Source organism: Cornus florida, unplaced genomic scaffold (assembly GCF_030987335.1).
Source record: "Cornus florida cultivar Cherokee Brave unplaced genomic scaffold, ASM3098733v1 CherokeeBrave_3.0.0_Hap2_Chr11, whole genome shotgun sequence".
NCBI lineage: Eukaryota > Viridiplantae > Streptophyta > Magnoliopsida > Cornales > Cornaceae > Cornus > Cornus florida.
In genome coordinates this window covers 93589102-93608040 of record NW_026775581.1, presented here as the reverse complement: position 1 = coordinate 93608040, position 18939 = coordinate 93589102, and the positions used below count along the sequence as shown (strand labels likewise).

The 18939-nt window shown below is 36.0% G+C and overlaps 2 protein-coding genes across 7 annotated transcripts; one reads left to right on the top strand and one right to left on the bottom strand.

Annotated features, from left to right (window-relative positions):
• Window positions 1–995: 995 nt before the first annotated feature.
• Window positions 996–5354, top strand: LOC132283896 (uncharacterized). The gene is made up of 3 exons (XM_059785934.1): window positions 996–2491; window positions 4145–4687; window positions 5030–5354. The coding sequence occupies exons 1-3, from the start codon at window positions 1586–1588 to the stop codon at window positions 5126–5128; spliced, it is 1548 nt and encodes a 515-aa protein (XP_059641917.1). The 5' UTR covers window positions 996–1585; the 3' UTR covers window positions 5129–5354.
• A 2982-nt stretch (window positions 5355–8336) lies between these two features.
• LOC132282273 (golgin candidate 6) lies at window positions 8337–18440 on the bottom strand. 6 transcript variants are annotated; one of them, XR_009471743.1, is made up of 21 exons: window positions 18315–18436; window positions 17802–17886; window positions 17589–17641; window positions 16551–16678; window positions 16412–16464; window positions 15675–15821; window positions 15498–15571; window positions 15349–15418; window positions 14909–14962; window positions 14702–14797; window positions 14152–14202; window positions 13991–14077; window positions 13728–13841; window positions 13563–13634; window positions 12196–12381; window positions 11917–12020; window positions 11701–11749; window positions 11237–11302; window positions 10300–11067; window positions 8883–9500; window positions 8337–8585 (listed from the first exon to the last, which is right to left on the bottom strand). XR_009471743.1 is itself a non-coding variant. In XM_059783880.1 (20 exons), the coding sequence occupies exons 2-20, from the start codon at window positions 17823–17825 to the stop codon at window positions 8949–8951; spliced, it is 2748 nt and encodes a 915-aa protein (XP_059639863.1). In that variant the 5' UTR covers window positions 17826–17886; window positions 18334–18440; the 3' UTR covers window positions 8777–8948. The 6 variants fall into 6 exon arrangements, 5 of the variants coding, with proteins under 5 accessions (XP_059639863.1, XP_059639864.1, XP_059639866.1 ...); XM_059783880.1 differs by lacking the exon at window positions 8337–8585 and having other exon boundaries at window positions 8777–9500; window positions 18334–18440; XM_059783881.1 differs by lacking the exons at window positions 8337–8585; window positions 18315–18436 and adding an exon at window positions 18113–18267 and having other exon boundaries at window positions 8777–9500.
• Window positions 18441–18939: the final 499 nt, after the last annotated feature.

Sequence of the window (18939 nt, the reverse complement as noted above, 5' to 3'; positions counted from 1 at the left end):
AGAATGCATGACATAACTACACGTGTTATAAAAATAAAAGCATCAACTACACTTCTGACTTCTTTTTGTTTCCTATTTACCCACAAAAAGAAAATAAATTAGAGATATATATATCGATATACAAAAAGTATATGAACTTTGCGAAACATTCACGTGCATGTTTATATTCCAGCGGCTCCATAGGTGCAATTAAGTGCAGCAAAAGCAAATGAGGGTGAAAAATCACGGTTTTCTAGACTTTTTCAATCACATAATCTATAAAGAATTACTACGCATTTTCTAGAATTGATTGCACTGAGATTACTACAGTAGTCTGTCACGTGGACTGGTTTTATGTTGGGCCCATCTACCGACAAAGCCACCAGCTATGCCACCCAGCTTTTTATTGTTTCTTGGGCTGCTCTTTGGCATCCACTCGGGGACTCTCTTTTATTGTTTGGGCCAGGCCTAACAAAGATTAGGACTTGGCCCTATGTGGGATTAATTTAAGACGAATTGAATTCATAAAATATACAGTAATTGAAAATAGTACCAATCTATTTATTTTTTCATTTGTATTTATTTATATTCACAAATCTCAGTATCATTCTCAATTTAACAAATAACTGGCCGTAATTTCTTGATAGAATTACTCATTTGAATTACCATCCTATATACTTCTTCTTTTTTTCATTTTCTTGTTCCTATTTTTATTATTCAATCAGTGACTGAGTACAAAACACTCTTTATTAAATCATTTTAGAGAACTATCTCAAATGTAAAATTGAAAGAATTAAATTATACTTGTATTTTAAGCCATCCAATCTATTAAAACTAAATAAATAAAAGTAGATAAAAAGAAAAAAAGCCTTCATGTTGAATGGCTCCTATCAATATCATTTTTGTGAACTTAATAAATAAATAAAATTCAAATCCACATTTCATACACTGAATACAAAATATGTGAAGTGGGTGAGACCTAGCGAATTCTTATCTCTAACCCAATACACCATCTACAATCTAGATACCTCTCTCGATTTTAGACTATACTTGGGTCTATCCCATTCTCCAATCCCACGCTCATTACATCATTTTACACCAACTTTGCATCACTTTATTTGCTTTGAGACGTACACATTTGTCTTGTATTTCCCTGCTAAACTTTAACTGCATTTCACTTTCTTATAGATGTATCTTACTTCTGATGTGGGAAATTCTAATTGTCTCTAATTCAATTCATAACAATCAAATATTACAAAAAAAAATTTATTTAATTTTAAAATTTTTATACATAAAATAAAAGAAAGATACAGGTAACTTCTTCCTGTGACAAAAATGCATGCCCTCACTTTCTTTCCCAAATCTCTCCTTTCCCACCCTCCAATTATCGGAGCATCCCGATACATAACCTTTTATTGGGTCATCTAAATCCACCTTCATCTTCTTCTCTCCAACATATCCTTTTGAATCACACATTGAAGAAAACACTCGCATAGATCTACTGTTTTTTGGGTCTCTCCGAAACACCAAACCTTTCTCAAAAAGCCTAAAACCAGTTTGAAATTCATTTTCCTAATCTTGTTATTGTTGCTTCACAGTTCACACCATGAAAGTCACTACCCAGAAAGATTCAGAAAAAGTAATTTGGGATCAAATGAAAAGCCCATCAAGCACACACATATCACAGAACAGAGCACTACCCAAACTCATGGTCTTTCTCATACTCTTCGTCTCACTCACCTACCTCGTCTACACTTTCAAGCTCATCTCCTCTCCGCCAAATTGCCACGAAGACAACATCTTCACTACTCTGCATTTATCATCAGCAAAACCCAATTTCAAGTACCAATCAAACCCATCAATCCATAATCAGCCGACCCATTTGGCAGCGCCGGAGGAGGAAGCAACCCACAGGAGAACGGAGCTCGAGCACATCGTCTTCGGCATTGCGGCGTCCGCGAAGCTCTGGGAACAGAGGAAAAAATACATCAAGCTATGGTACAACCCGATCCGAATGAGGGGCATAGTCTGGCTAGACAATCCGGTGGAGACCCATTCGGATTCGGACCTACCGCAGGTGAGAATCTCCGGCAACACGACGAAATTCAAGTACAAGAACCGGCAGGGGCACCGGTCGGCGATTCGGATATCGCGGATCGTGACGGAGACGCTCCGGCAAGGGATGGAGGACGTGAGGTGGTTCGTGATGGGCGACGACGACACGGTGTTCGTCGCCGATAATCTTATTAGGGTTTTGAGAAAGTACGATCACACCCAGATGTATTATATTGGGAGTTTGTCGGAGAGTCACTTGCAGAATATATATTTCTCGTATGGAATGGCTTATGGTGGTGGTGGGTTTGCGATTAGCTACCCATTGGCGAAAGCACTGGCGAGAATGCAAGATAAGTGTATTCAGAGGTACCCGGGATTGTACGGGTCGGATGATCGGATGCAAGCTTGTATGGCTGAACTCGGTGTGCCACTCACCAAAGAACTCGGCTTCCACCAGGTCTGTGTTTTCTCTCTCTCTACTTTACTCATTTTGCATTGCTTTGATTTTTTTTTTTTTTTAATTTGTTTTGGGTGTTTTTGTTTTCTTGTTTTGGTTCTTTAGTGTTTTTTATTTTTATTTTTTATATTTTCTCTCCCCCTCTGGGTCAGTTATTTGATTTTTTTTCTTACTTGGTTTAGTTTGAGTACAATTTTTTATTTCTAAAGAATAAAAAATCAGAAAATTGAACAAAAAATGGCTTGATAGTATTTTATTTATTTATTTATTTATTTATTTTGTGGTTTTTGGGCGTTTTTGCTTTTTATGTTTTGGGTAATTTTTCCATTATGTATTGTTTCGCCGAAAATGCATTTTTTGAACAGATAATTTGGCCCATACTGACAAAGCTGTGTCAAGTAAAGTTTTGGAACATTCTCGTTATCAGTGGCATTTTCTCTATTCACACGACTCTTCTTGTTAAATGTTTTCAATATTTTGTTTCGGGTGTTTTTGTTTTTTTGTTTTGGGTAATATTTTCATTTTCTATTGTTCTGCCGAAATTCATGCTGATACAGACAAAGTGCTTTGTGTCGATTGGGTTTAGCCTTTTAGGGAGCAAATTTTTGGGCCATTCTCGTTATCAAAAACATCTAACAGAGTTATTACTAATAAGTAGTAATTATATGTAAGAATAAAATTTGACCTGTAAATACAAACATATAACATACTCACGCGCGTGTGTGTGTTTTTTATTCTATTTTTTGGTACTAGTTACTTTGCATTAACTTCTACAAGAACAAACTTTTACCAGCATTATCTAGTAGCAGTAAATTAATGGTACAAGTTACTAGAATAGTATGTAAAGAATAGAATAAGTCTGTTAAGAACTAGTTAATATTAAATATTATAGGTAATATTATATGTGTGTGGGCATTTATGCTCGTTCGATTTCTGAAGAGAAATATATACCATTTTGAGCTAAATTATTGGTGATTACTTTTGTATCGAGTATAACCTGTTACAAACCATTGTGCACTAGTATTAATGGAACATAACTTTTTGTTGAGGATTGGGTTGCTAAGGTCAATTCTTTGTGAATTGTTGGCCCCCCAAATAGAAAGTTATAAAAGTTTAATGCAGACTTTTAGAAATTTCCAGTAATATTGTTCCTTGATGATGGTAATCTATTCTATAAAGTCACTACTGGGCCACAACTTGATGGTCTGAGGCTCTGAGCTCATTCTGGCCCGCGTTCAATGCGGTCTAGTTGTTCAACCGTACCTATTTATTGACACAATAAGATCGATATGGATCCTCTTAATAGAGATCGGTTGACACGTGTTCAAAAGTAAAAATCTTAACTCTCTCTTTTTTAATATTTAAAATTTCATAAGAAAATATGAGTGTCTCACATGGAGTAACACTCCATTACTTGGATTCTTGACCAAAAGGTTGTGGTGGTATGATTTTTCCCTTTTTTTTTCTAGAAAATGATGCTTGGTCAGAATTGGGACCATGTGTGGTGGTATGAGTGCCGGCTTCTTTTTTGTTTTTTTAAAGAAAAAAGTGAAGCTGAATATTTGATAATGTCATTGTGCATGATCATAGTCATGAAAGCTTGTGACTGAATTCTAACAGTGATCAGTCTCTTCTTGGTGGATGGCAATTCAGTATGATGTGTATGGGAACCTATTTGGACTCCTCGCGGCACACCCGGTGACACCATTGGTGTCATTGCACCACCTTGATGTGGTGGAACCAATATTCCCCAATATGACCCAGGTGCAAGCCCTTCAACAGCTTATGATTCCAATGAAGCTTGATTCAGCAGGTCTCATGCAACAGTCCATTTGCTATGACAAAGCAAAGAAGTGGACCGTTTCAGTGTCGTGGGGCTTTGCAGTTCAAATTTTTAGGGGTGTCCTATCGCCACGAGAGATAGAAATGCCCTCAAGGACATTCTTGAATTGGTATAGAAGAGCAGATTACACGGCCTACGCATTCAACACACGTCCAGTTAGCCGGAACCTGTGTCAGAAGCCCTTTGTCTTTTACTTTTCAAAGGCGGGATTAAATTCTTTAGGGAATCAAACGGTGACTCAGTATGATCGGCATCAAGTTCCTCATCCAGAGTGCAGATGGAAGATGGCGGATCCTGCTGAACTTGACAGAGTCGAGGTTCATAAGAAACCCGACCCACATTTATGGGATAGGGTAAGCACCATATCTGTTTTTTACATTGTTTACTTTGAATTTCTATTAACATTCTGCATTACAACAAAACCTAATTTTAGTGCGAAAACTCAATTCAATTTGGTTTTGCAATCACTGGATGGCCATATATAAGCCAAGAGAATTTATGACAGTTGTCTTCGAATGCAAAATATAGTTTTTGTGTGATGGGTAAATTCGTTGCTTATATTTTAATTAATCCCTGACATTGTGAGTAATATAATCACACGCGAAACCATATAACATATAATACACACTTTTAGTTGGTATATATATCTTGTAATGTGAGTTTCATTGGCTTTTTTTTCGATTGCTTTTGTGCAGTCTCCGAGGAGAAACTGTTGCAGGATCTTGGAATCTAAGAGAAGAAGCATGGTGGTGGATGTGGGTATATGTAGGGAAGGTGAGATAAGTCAAATTTAATCATAACCCAAAGCATTAGAGCTTCTTTTTCTTTGTGTTCTATCTTTCTTCATGTTGATTATTAGCTTTAATCCTTTGTTGTAAATTTATGCCTTCAGAATTCTTGCAAAGGTCTCCTCTTGGGTTAGAAAATAGGTAGGTTAGTATTAAAAAAATGGAATTCACACTTTTATATCATACAATGATTAATCACAATGTAGTTTCTAATTAAATAATTTCTTATCTATTTGGGGCTATTTAGGTGTGTGCATGTGTGGTGTTGGGGGTGAGAATTGTTAAGTAGCGTTCCTTCAACGGCAGCATGTGCTCCACTTAACTTAGATGCTCAAAGACATGGTTAGAACTTGAGGATTTTTCTCGTATGGAACACATGCTATGAAAAATGCTTAATAGTACAAGAATCAAATTTATTTATTGGGAGAGCATGTGATTTGAGAACGCCATTGACCCTAGATCGAAAAGGAATTTATAGTGTGTGGATCACAAACTTAAATTGAAAATACTCTAATAAGATACATCAAGGTGACCGGCAATGGCATATCTATTTCGTGTTTGTGACAATTTGCAATTTCTATGGACAATTTTGACTTCAACATGCATTAGCTTATATTGCAGCCTGAAGCTTACTCTTAATATGTAGCAAATCTTGTTAAACCTGCACATATGTTTGAGACTATTATCAAACCAAAGTGTAGTCTTTGTCTTGTGAACCTTAACAAATTGATCATGGTAGGTAACCAAAATCAATCTATATGTGGACGAATGTTGAAGTTTGTATTCGACCGACCCTTTTGGATTTATGGAATATAAGGTTTGGTGGTTTATGTCGGTTGGGCGACAAATTTCATTTTTATTATGGCTCTATCATGACCATGTGTGTTTAATATAAATGCATGATGTTTCTTTAGTTTTAATCAAAATGTGGCCAAGGTGACACAAGATTTATTAGTCGAAACAGGCCTACTTAAACAGGTTTAAGTTTATTGATTGTTTCTTGGTGGTTTCAAATGCCCTTTTTTTTGGTTTAGGAAGCAACTACTCATGTCTGATTACTTTTTAGGCTTTTCGTTTCGGCATGATTCTGTTCAACCTATATGGCATAATATATGATTAGGATGGCTTACACCGACATTATTTTTGTTATGTTTTCATTAAATTAGGGACTCTTTTTTCTGTCATTTAGGTGTGGATGGTCCGGTCCCTTCATTTTTTACATGGCCAAATTGAGTCATTCAAGAGCATTGTAGTTTTTCACTCCACCTTTTGGATGAGTGACTATATCGATAATGATTAATGTTACGTACCAGGCAAAAAGCAGTGGATAGAAAATATTAAAGATTTTTTTTTTCAAAAAAAAAAAAAGAAAAAAAACACACTCAACACCCACTTTTGTCGGACTTGAACCATTGAAGGGCGAGTAAGTATCTAAGGCTCCAAGGCCCTGGTAAAAGTAAAATAAAAAACAAGACAAAAACTAAGAAGTTTTTTTTATATTTTCATTCTAATTTATCATATCTTTCCTTACTAATTTTATTAAAATGAGAAATAGAAGAATGATATGGGTAAAGTGGAAGTCTGTGAAGGTGATGAAAATAGCAAGTCTATATGTTATGATGGTGTTTTGACTCTTCTCAGAGTCTTTTTGTATGTATGGTGTGAGTTCACAACTTCACATTAGAGTGTTAATTATGCGTGCAATATCATGGATAGCTACACGTGGCTTCACAACTTTCCATTGCCAGTTAATGGGAGAAGAATGAGGTGTCTTCATCCCATCCAGGGATGGAGGAAGCTAAAGTGGATTTTATTGGTGATGTTACAATGCTTATGGTTAGGGATGATAAATTCTCCAACTCCGTTGGAACCCCGTCCCGTCCCTCCTTCCCGTTTATAGCGGAGATGGGAACCTTTTTATGTAAATGGGGATAAATTTTAAAAATTTGCAGGGGCAAGGATGGGATAAACTCGCCCTTTTTAGATATTAAATTACTAATATATTCTTACATTTAATAATTTATTGTTAAATTAGATTTATTATATATATAAAAATAAGAAAAATTATATTTTTTAAAAAAAATAATATATATTAATCGGGACTGGGACTGAGGATAAGAGGTCGGGGGCGGGTATGGAGGTGGTGGTAAAATTTTAAGCGAAAATAAAAACGAAGATGGAAATTAAAAAATTCAGTGACGACCCCGCCCCGCCCCCATTACCATCCCCACTTATGATCCACCACTATCACACCTTCCAATTTCCAATTTTTAGGAGTGGGGCAGTTGGCCGACTACATTCATCTACCACACCACTATGATTTGTTGGAGACAAATTAAACCCTGAAATAAAATTTGTGGAAGAGAAGTTTTACACATGTCACAATGATTGTGGATTCAGCCGTTCAACGGCCACATGTGAACGTTGACACATGATGCACCAGCTAGGGCCGGCCCTAAGTTACAAGTAAGCTGGGTTGATTGGATTGTATGGGCTGCATTAAAAATAAGTCAGATTAGGCTGCATTTTCCTTCACTCGACCTAAGTTTATATATATATATATAAGTTACAAGTGGGCTGTATTAAAAATAAGTTGCTTTACATGTAGCCTTCACCAACTGAACTGCAATTCATTTTATAAATAAAATATTTTTCACATTATATATACTACATATATGGGCACATAAAAATTTTTGGGGACCCTCCAAAATTGGGACCCCTTTACAGTGGCACCTCCTAAGCGCCGATCCGGCACCAGTTCATTCGAGTCGTAGATGCACCAGTTCATTCGAGCCGTATGCGCACTACGTACGGCTCGAATGAGCTCGACGCTGAATGCATAGTGCACCGGTTCATCCAAACCGTATGTGCACAATATATAGCTCTCCAGTTTAAATTTGTATAATTTTTGTCCGGCTCACATTTGTGTGGTGTACTTTTCTGTTCAAAAATCGAGACCAATAACACAAAACATGTTACATTCTAGTTATTGCCAACAAGGGATGAACAAAGTTATTCGCTGAGTCTCGTGGAATAAGATAGTTATTACTCCATTTCGTTGAGTAACATTTTCACAAGTTGATTATTTATCCTCAACTTCTACTTTCCGGTTAAGGGTGTTCTTAAATCCATTCACTTGATCAAAAAAATGGAAACACATAATAAATGAGTTCAGGTAAGGTGTTGGAACTGCAAGATTTTAAAACACTATCTTAGGAATTGGATATTTTCAGAAATTTCCCTTTCGATTTGTCATTATTTTTTATCCTTGGATTTGAACCGGCAATGGAATCGTCAAACAATGTATAAAGCTAAAAAATCATTACCTAAAATTTAAGAATGAGATGTGAGTAAAAATGTAGTGAAATTTCTCGAGAGATGACATTGCTGGCAAAATTTTCTCTCTGCCTAGTAATTTTCCTCACTTCTGCTCCATTGGGTTGAAGGTGAGGCAACCACACCCCTGTACATTTGTGTGAAAAAACATAATAGATAAATGTCAAATGCTCTATGTAAAACAAAATGATTTTTATTCAGTGCACCTCTAGATTTTCAATATTTGCTACCCAGTATATAGTTTAATTCACAACTCTAATCCTTTTAAAGGGTGAATTTTGAAATCATTACCCAAACTATGATGATCCAGGCAGGTCCTAAGTAAAATAATTTAAATTCAACTTTAGAAGATCACATTGAACATGGGTTTCGATGTCATAAATTAAATACCAGATGTACAAAGAGCCAACACAATCAGCCATACCTGGGCAACGGTGGAAGAATACAACGCAATGACTTCAAACATAAAAACTGTAACACAAATCTACCACTAGTCTTCCTCCTCTTCACCATCTTCAGGAAGCCCGACTTCATCTCCTATACCTTCAAGCAGCTTTTCTACATCCTCCCCCAAATCCAACAACCTTGCACTTAGCTTCTCCACTCTGCTCTGCTCTTGCCCAAGACAGACAAGTAAATCGTTTAATTCTGCCTCACTCTCCTTCTGGGCTTCTTCCCTTGCTTCTGCTTTTATTGCCTCAATATCTGGAGATGCCGTGGCTCCCCCACTCTTTAAAGCTTTCACTTCCTTTTCTAGATGGAAGTTTGCCTGTTCCAGACTGTTGTAAGCATCGGACAAGCTTTTCAGATCCGACTCCATCTTCCCAGCTAAATTTTGGTACATGGAAGCCTCAGATTCTATCTTGGCCTTCTCAGTCTTGAGCATCTCTACCCGTTGGGTGGCCTCTTGAAGATCTCTCCGGAGTGTCTCGGTCTGGACTCTTTCTGAGCCCCCAGTAGCTCTGTGCTCATGCCAGGAAGAACCACCTCCACCTATCTTGGCCAAATCCTCAGCCAAAGACGAATTCCGACTAAGAAGGTCCTTTGAAAAAAAAAAGGAGGGAAAACACCATGTCAAAAGTATTTCATCCCACATCTAAAATGCAAGCATTTTGAAGTTGTCTTTTGTAAATATCCAGAAGATGGGAGGAAAAATACACTTAAGGCACCATGCCACAACTGTGACATGGCATGCAATGATTAATTTTAACATTATTATAGCAAACAAAACTATGAAAGGTGTGCGGGAAGGCTTACTACAAAATGGAAGGTAATTTAAGTATGACGTCAAAGCGATTAAAAGATTGAACAACACAGCAAGATTACAATACCCAACAAGAAGAGCTCTAGCCCACATCACAAGAAATTCATCCAAACTCCAACTAACGGATAGCATCGGGAGAATAGAGGCAACTATAAGCTAATTTTATGATGGTATCATAAAGGTTAGCAAAATTTCTTACCCTTTCTGGGTGAATTTAGCATCGTCTATTATTCATGCAGCAACCAGTAACATGTTTGTTAAATAATCAATTACTAGGTCAGAAAGAATTTGTCTGTCTACTGTTTGAACTGAATTGAGGCCTGCTGACTTGGGTTTCTCAAGGTTTTCCAAGGAACAGAGAACACCAGATGAAAAGAAAGAAGTCATCAAGGACCTACTAGTGAGAGAGCTACAAACACTACGACCTAGGCCAATCATGTTGCATAATTTGGACATTGGGAATTTAAAAATAAATAAATAAAAGTGTAATGCTAGACCATCATTTTTCGTTCAGAAAGTAAAACTTAATATGAATTAAGAAATTATAGGAAAACACTAATTATCCAAATGACCATACCTGTATCTCGGAGCACTGCTTCTCCACAAATGATTTCAGCCGCTTGATATAGTCTTCAGCAGTTTCCCCACCCTTTTGTTCTATCTCCGCTGGCACCACAGCTACCTTGCTCTTTGGATGACTGTAAGTCTCCACAATGCTATCTCTAATATCTGCCTCCAAACTCTTAACAAAATTAACAAACTGAGCATCAAATATCGACCCAAGTAGTGGATGATCTTCATTCTTCTGATTAGTTAACTGATTCTCGTCAACATCTTCAATCTCTGCCATACTAGCAGCAGTTGATCTTGTCATTGGTTTACGGGGCTGGGATGGTTTAGAAGAGGAAAATAGAATGCTTTTCTGCATCTCATCAAACTTCAAGAAGTATGATGTGAGACCAACTTTCTGGCTTAGAGCGTCAACTATGGTAAAAGCATCCTTTCCACCGTCACCAGATTTATTGTAAATGACACACTCTCCCAAAAGAACTGCTGCCAGCCCTCTACTGCATACAGTTGTGGATGGATTTGATACCAACTCAAGTAAATATGTTAGATGAGGACGTGAATCTAGGAAACATAGCACTGCACTAGGGCAATCATAGAGCCAAGTGACTAACAATTTCAGGATAATTGGTTGAACATACAAAAACCCTGATGTGCTTGATTTTCCATCTTTATTTTCCATGGAAGAAGCAAGAGCCAAGTATTTCACCATACGATGCATTAATGGCTCCGGCGCTCCTAAGGAACGCATCGGTGCCTCAAGTTCAATTCGCAGAACCTGCATTAAATTATATGTTTTAAAAAAGATGGGGGAAAAAGAACAAGTAAAGCCTCAAAGAAAGTTTAACTAAATTGCTGAAAATTATTTTCTAAAGCAGATGTTCCATGACAAGATCCTAATAGTAGTACAATCTAAAAAAACATAAACAAGGAAATAAACTGCATACCCTATCTTTGCATTCTATGTTGTCCTTCAGCACATGAGAAAGGACACTAGCAGCTCTGCAACAAGTCTGCATTCAAAAATATTAGCCAGATGGTTCTCACACACTAAGCAACAACAAAACAGAGAAAAAAACGAGCTGTTTGTGATGCAGACAGGAAATTATGATCCTATGAACAATTTTGAATAACCAGACAAAACGAGTAGCAACATTGATTACTATATATAGAAATATATTTCCCAAAAAGAAAATAGAGTTTAAGTTCTTCAAACTTCTCCTATTTCTCTCCTTTTCGAATGCATCAAAATACTAAATGGGGGATTAAATACTCTAATACTGAGTACTATCCAACGCATGAAAACAATGGATCACCAATGCACTCCTCCACAATAAAGAAGAACCACTCAATGGCCAGATGTTTAATGTCTTTAAAATTTTAAAATGACATAAGAAAAGTATAATTTTACCTCAAGGTCACCGTCATTTTCACTCATAGTAAGACCATGTAGAAGCATGCTGCAAAGAAACAAAATCTTGAAAAGTTAATCATCAGAGCCAGCGAGTCCTAGCCAGAAAAGCTGAAGAACGCACATTCTCAGTTCAGCTCAATCAAGTCATAAAAGCTCAATATCTTCTTAGTTTAAAAAGAAAAATACAGTGTAGAATGAAAGGGAACAAACAACCTTCCAAAGGACATGTTCACATCCTCCTCAACCGGAGCATGAAGTGTTGACTGCGGTTGTGGAATTAATGTGGATGCTAACATTGTTTGACCATCAGAGTTATTCTGCTTCAAATGAAATGTAGCAGGCATATAAATATAATTGAAAACAATTTCAATGCACATAGAGGCACACGGGAAAAAAAAGAAGGAACAGAACAAAAAGAGTATATGAAAAAGAATGTATGAACAAACTGAAATTATAACACGATGACCAATTCAGAACAAATGCATTACTGACCTCACAGAAGCTCTTAAAAACATAGTCAGCTGCAAGAAATTCTTGCATGCTAGAAGTTCGCAAGATGATTCTAAGGATAGAATTCAGAGCAGGTTCTACATTTGGCTCTTCTCCAAGAATTTTACTTGCAAGGGCATCACGATTCTTAGGATGACCAGCAATCAGATCACCAATGCATCGAAGTGCCTGACATTGTTACAAAGCCTCTCATGAATATTAGCAGCCCCAGAGAATACTTAATTTTGCTTGCCATCCTATTTTCAGCTAGCTGAAAGCCAGAATATCTTTATTGTACTATGTAGGTAAAGTTATGGCCAATAAACATTCTTTATATCTCACGACATGTTTTAATGTAAAGCTCATGCATATGCATTCAAATCAGTAAAGCATGGCCTTAGTAGCACACTTGATTCCCTTTTTTTCCTTCCCCTCCACAACACCAGCGCCCCCCCCCCCCCCCCCCCCCCCCCCCCCCTCCCTCTTTTCTCTCCTCCTCTTGGAGATTATCAAAGGCTAAAGAGCCTTCACGAAACCATTTAAAATAAGCAGGAATATATCATTGTGAAGGACCAAGGGAGAAGTAAATAAACAAGTCAAGAATAATAATAAGAAGAAGAAGAAGAAGAAGAAGTTAATTAGCACTTCCCACCCCTCTCCAACACACATACACAAGTTCAAATGACATTTTGCTTTACTGATGGGCATTATTATTGTCATGATCTTATGATTGAATCCTTTTTTTTTTTTTGGAGAGCAAAAATACTACCATGGACTACTAACAGTAGGCTTCTTGTTATGTTTTCAGCCATTAGAGACCTGCATAATTCACACAAACAATCTACTCAATATGCAAGGATGTGCTGGAAGGCTGACCATGAGGAGAGACTGACATTTTCTTCATTCGTCAGAGCAATGGTACCAGTAATACAAATCATTTATAATATGCAGAAGAAAGAAAGGTACATGGTGTGCCACATACTTCACATCTGTCATATGACGGGGATGGCCTCATTTGAATTACTCAATCAGGACAACGTATGCTAACTAAAACCGCATTTTTTTCTTTAACCGTGTAAAAAAGTACTCATAAAATAAAACCTTGTAAACAACTATACATTTTAAACATTTTGGATATATAAGAGATAAAGATGTTCCACAATGTAGATTGTGCAATCTGTAGCAAAAATCCATATTGGCTTTCTCAAGTAACCTAGCATCCAAGCTGGAGTTGCATGCATTCCATCATTAGAAGTGTAACTTTTTAACACACACAAACTGGATGCACAAGGTCATGCACACAAACACAAAGCCAGAAAGAAAGAGATAAATAAGAAGAAAACATCTGATGAATCAAAAGCAGATCTTACCGCACAACGCACTGCAACAGAAGCCCATTGGCTTTCAACTCCTAACATTAATAGATGGTCAAGAACTTTTTTCTGCAACCAATAAAATAGATTAATTAGAGAAATGTTAATAAACTAAAAGCTTCTTTAGGTATAAATTAAAGCATATAATAATTCTGAACAGACCTGAACCAAGACTGTTTTGTTGGTCAGCTTATTGGCATCTTTTCCAGTCTCAGTTTCCGGACCTTCAACAATCAGCAAACTAATGGTTTCTAACGCACTGAGTAGATTTATCGTCTACTGGCATGATATGAGTTTGAAAGACAAGAAAAAATGACCAGTAAGGATTATGTGATAGCATATATAAATTCATATACATGGTGTATACACAGGCACACAGTAGTTACAGAAACTGACTAAAGTTACAAATATATTGAGTGCCTAACCTTTTGCTGGGTAAATTTGTATGTACTTCCTCTGAGCTTCAAAATTGATAATATGGAATCAAAGCCTAACGTCTCCCTCAAAAGTACCTATAGAATACCGACCACGGTTAGCAACAGAAAGAACTGCACAGTTATAATGAAAACAATAGAAAGCCCAAAACCTGATTGGATGCATTGTTACATAGGAGATTGTTCAACAATTCGAGACAGTCCTGTGCAATGACAAATATATCAGCAACATTATCAGTCATATATTTAAACTCCTCACAGTGCACTTCAAATGCTTGAAAATATGAATGAGAATTCAACACAATCAGAATTAGATGATGGTAGAAGATTCTTAAGGTGCAGATGGTGCACGCAAGATGGTTCGCAAGAGCAGCAAACCATCAAGCATAAACCAAGTTAAAATGTAGACAAGGGCATTACAGGAATCACTAGAAGTAGAAACTAAGGTGGAATCTTTGGAAGTTGGAATTTTTATGTAATTCGTAGTACTTAGTACATTCACTTTGAGCAGTTTGAAGTGAACTACTCAAACCTTAGTAAATATTAAAGTGGCATAAAAGGAAAGATGACCAATACCACTAATTCTTCTCAAAAGATCACTTGCATAGCAAGAGAAATATTAGCCAAAAACCTAGAAAGGAAAATGGCAGAACCATAAAACAAACAATTATATAAATGAACAAATTGCAGTTCAGTAATCACCTGCACAACGACACCACCTTCTGAACCCCCTTCCTCTTTTACAATACTAAAAATCTTGTCAAAAGCACCTTCAAAGACCACGATTTTTTGAATTTCCTAACATTGTGAATATCAGTTAGTGAAGCAGAACCAAAAAAGGGTACCAAGAGTTTGAGATTGGATCAGAAATAGAAAACAAAAATGACAACAAAAGAATGAAGAGCTCACCTCAGCTTCACGTGTCAAGTAAGTTAGGAGTAACAAGGCTTCGTTTCGTATAACCTAGAAGGTAGCCACACATTTTTCAGCATCCAACAACAAGAAGAACAAGACAAAAGGACATAACTTCACATTTTTTGTTTGACAGGAAGTTCCATTAGGCAAAATCCAGTTCAGGAATTTTTTTAGATAAAAGTAAATGCCTAATATTCAGGACATTGAAAAAGAAATAAACAAGGCTACTGAATATATACATCCACAATAACTTGTGATAAATTTTCTATTATTGGTATAAAAATATAAATTATTTGGGAATGGCTAATGTTTAGGACATTGAACAAGAAATTATCAAGGTTATGTCCAGAACACTCGTAAACTTTTGTCAAACTATGGTGTAAAACTATAAAATATTTGAAAATAAAATTAAATAAACAGCAAAAAATTCATACCTCACGATCCATAAGCATATCCATAAGCCGAGTGATACCACGAGGAATGGTCAGAATGGCTTCCTGTAACCTGAACAGGAACTCAGTAAATTCTATTCTACCATGATCCAAAATTTTAAAAAGAAAGAAAGTGGCCATGGAAAGAGTACCTATTTGGAGAATTTGTAAGAAGGGCCGTCAGAAGTTGAAGTGTATAATACCGTACATAGAAATCCTCCTCCGACTGCCAGAAACATACTTAACAAAATGAACAGGTATAGGCAAAATAAAATAAAATTCAATAGATACATTATTCAGGTTCAAAGATCATAATATCTAATTCTCACCAACAGACTTAGAAGAAGAGAAATGCTTTCTGCTTCCCTAGAAAGCAAATCAGTGTTCATTAAAGCTGGTTGAACCTCATTCTTTGGCCCTTTTACATGATTAATTGGAGTCAAAGCACTAGCAAGAGTTTCAAGAGCACCTCGGACCTGCAAGCCTCCGAAGCAACATCAGTCATTTTATGATATATAAAATGGGATGGGTAACACATTATAAAGATTGTACACTACAGTGTAAAAGCAGAAAGGACCACACTATTTTCCATTAGCAGCATTAAGAGGTGGTCTGATGCAGCAGGATGGGTAACCACAATAATTAACACAACTCAGTTCCTTGAAGCTTCTCTAAGTGAGTATTAAAGATAATAGGATTTGTAAATGGACAACGGGATTAAAGAGTATCCAAAAACACTGTACTCTGCAAGAAAATTTTAACGTGGTATACACTAAGAGTGTTTCTGAAAATGCTACATTTCAGATGTTGATTATGCATTTACATGATATTAAATGTTGAAGTGAAGGTCTTCCTCTTCTTAACATTTATTTATTTTTTAAAAATTACTTTAAAGTTAAAGTAACTGGACCTTAATATCGAATCGCCATACAGTGGAATGCTTATGGTTCAGTTTCCAGTTTATTTGTTTAAAACAGAGACCATGACATTTATTTCTCAAGAAAGGTACAAAACTAAATATGAAAAAGACATTAAGTCAACAGACTACTGGTAGAAGGTCTCAAACCATTTCAACATCATCTCGCTCCTCCTTTAAGACACTCAAAAGTACTGGAAAGCCTGCAAAAGAAGTGAATAGATTATTATATGTAACAAGCATGTAAGAGAAAGCATCAAATTTTATCCAAAAAGAAATAATTACTAACCCATTGCCCCAAAAGCTAGCTGGGCAGCATGACTTTCTGCTACAACAGATTGAAGTTCGGTAATAGCAGTCCTCCTATCCTCCGCCAGGACACCATTGCTTATACGGTCGAGCAAGCGTTCAACATAGCTAGAGATACAAATAATTGAATAAAATAAGTCCAACAAAATTAAGAATTTAAGAACAAAATGTTTAGAAATAGAAGTAGTATAGAATAGTGGCATATATGGACAATAGCATAATTTCTTCGATAAAGAACAAATAAATGTACATCAATGAAAAAAATTCCAGCTTGATATATTATAAAACGCGTAAAAATGACAAAAGGCTTCATAGAAGAAAACCCCCCTGGAAGTAGTAATAGAATTGACCTGACAGAATATTCAATAAACTATTGGAAATATTTTTTATATATATATTTTATTTTGTGCCCCCCCCCCCCCCAAAAAAAAAAAAAAAAAAAAAAAAAGAAAACATATCCTTCTTCTCTCTCTTCTCTTCTCATAGTACACATACAAGAATACAAAATGTTTTGAGGACTATTTAGAGTTTAGAAAGAAAAAAAATATATGTAATAGTCAGCACCAATGTTTCTTTCTTGAGAATTAACACTAGAAAAATAAAATAAAAAACGAAAATGATCCAGAAGAGTTCCAATGCCTAATCTTCTATTCTTCAGTGAAGTAAGGAACGGCATCATTCCACCACAACTAGTATTGACACCAAAACACAAAGTTCTGTATATGTTCCAAGTTATACTGCATTTGGGCACAAATAAAGTTCTCATAGAGTTAAGCTAGTGGCATGTATAGACCAATTCAATTTTTATAAAGGCCCGGAGGTAGCTAGTACGTTTTTTCTCTCGTTTCAATGAAAAAGAACAAATTGTTTAGAACTGCAAGTAAGCCATAGCTTGAACTGTTAATCAACCTAGGATAAAGGCACAGAAAATACAGGTCCTGCATTGCATAATCATTTAACCAATACCCAGCTGAAAACTCTTTAACTATAACAATTAGCATGAACATAAAAAATTTACCTATCTTCACTTGAACCAGAACCCTCATTTCCAAATACAAGCCCAACAACTCCCTACAACAAATTTGTAAGTTAATCACATGTCAACATAAGATAAAAAAAAAAATATATTCACACCGCGACATTTCATGTCTATATTCATATGAATTGTACTCTTCAAAAGCATATTTTTATGCCATTAACACAGGGTAGTAAACTAGTGAGAGCATAATACCTTGTAACCAGACACTAAGTCCATCTTGCAAAGAACCGAACCACTTGAATTCAATCAAACCGACAAGTTCTCAACACAATAAGTCCTGCAATAATATAACATAGAATTCTCGAACAATTAAGAAAAAGATATTCAACTTTGATTCCAATTACATATTGATTTAATTAATAATAGATTAATTCAATACCCAATACCGGAAAGGATTGAAAAATCTCATCAGATTTATAGCTCAGGTATCTATATAGAGCCACATATGTGTTTATATGCATAAAAAAATAAATTTGTATAAACGTAAAGAGATGATCACGCACAATAGTGGTAAGGAATCGGAATCGAAGAGAATTGAAGATTAAGAACAAAAACCCTAATTAACGATATCACGCAAATGTGAGACGTAGCCAAGGTGAGAGATGCAAAATGTGGTTGCAATCTTAAAACCTTAGGTTTACAATCAGATTACAAGAAAGAAATCAAACATAGATAGAGAAATTATGTTTCGTTGATGCAATATACCTCAGAATAGCAAACTTACGCCCTATATATATTCGATCCTCAAGGCAGCGCCAAACTGCAGAACTGGTTCGTCCGAAAGAGAGAGGGGTCAGAGTTGATAGTTGAGACAATATGTCGTGTCTTTGCAAATTAACACCTGTATAAGTGTGAATTGCAAAACGCTGAGTCGGTGTGACTCGGCGAGTTGGACGGGTCGATCCATGGCAACTCCTCTCCTCGATATAAAACTTCTTGGATCATAAATAATTAGTGGTAAATTATGAAGAAAGCTTTGTATATAAAAAAATAAAAAAAAGTAAAAATTTCGTTTCACTCCTTTGGGTTCCTCATGCTAAAAATGAATTTAACGTTAAGTTTGATTATGGCGATTCACTAAGTAAATAAATTAATTTTTAGGTTTATTGTTGACACCCATTTTGACAAATTACATGGGCAGTGAGGTGGCAACCGTGACATGTATTTGAATGATGAAGTGGCAGTTCCGTATGTGATTATATGATAGGATAATTGTATTGTGCTCAAACTTTACGTGATTTTTTTTTTTTTCTTTTTTGTTTCAAAATTTTAAGTAATTGTTATAAATGAAAAGTTTGAGTACAGTGTGGGCCTTTGGCCAAAAAACAAC

Bases quoted from the DNA above. Each gene is read 5' to 3' on its own strand.
- LOC132283896 (XM_059785934.1), top strand. From the start codon at position 1,586: ATGAAAGTCACTACCCAGAAAGATTCAGAAAAAGTAATTTGGGATCAA. The intron at 2,492-4,144 runs GTCTGTGTTTTC...ATGGCAATTCAG, and splicing joins AAGAACTCGGCTTCCACCAG to TATGATGTGTATGGGAACCT. The intron at 4,688-5,029 runs GTAAGCACCATA...GCTTTTGTGCAG, and splicing joins ACCCACATTTATGGGATAGG to TCTCCGAGGAGAAACTGTTG.
- LOC132282273 (XM_059783880.1), bottom strand. From the start codon at position 17,825: ATGGACTTAGTGTCTGGTTACAAG. The intron at 15,822-16,411 runs GTTTGAGACCTT...GGAGGCTTGCAG, and splicing joins AGCGAGATGATGTTGAAATG to GTCCGAGGTGCTCTTGAAAC. The intron at 11,303-11,700 runs GTAAAATTATAC...TTTTGAATGCAG, and splicing joins AAAATGACGGTGACCTTGAG to ACTTGTTGCAGAGCTGCTAG.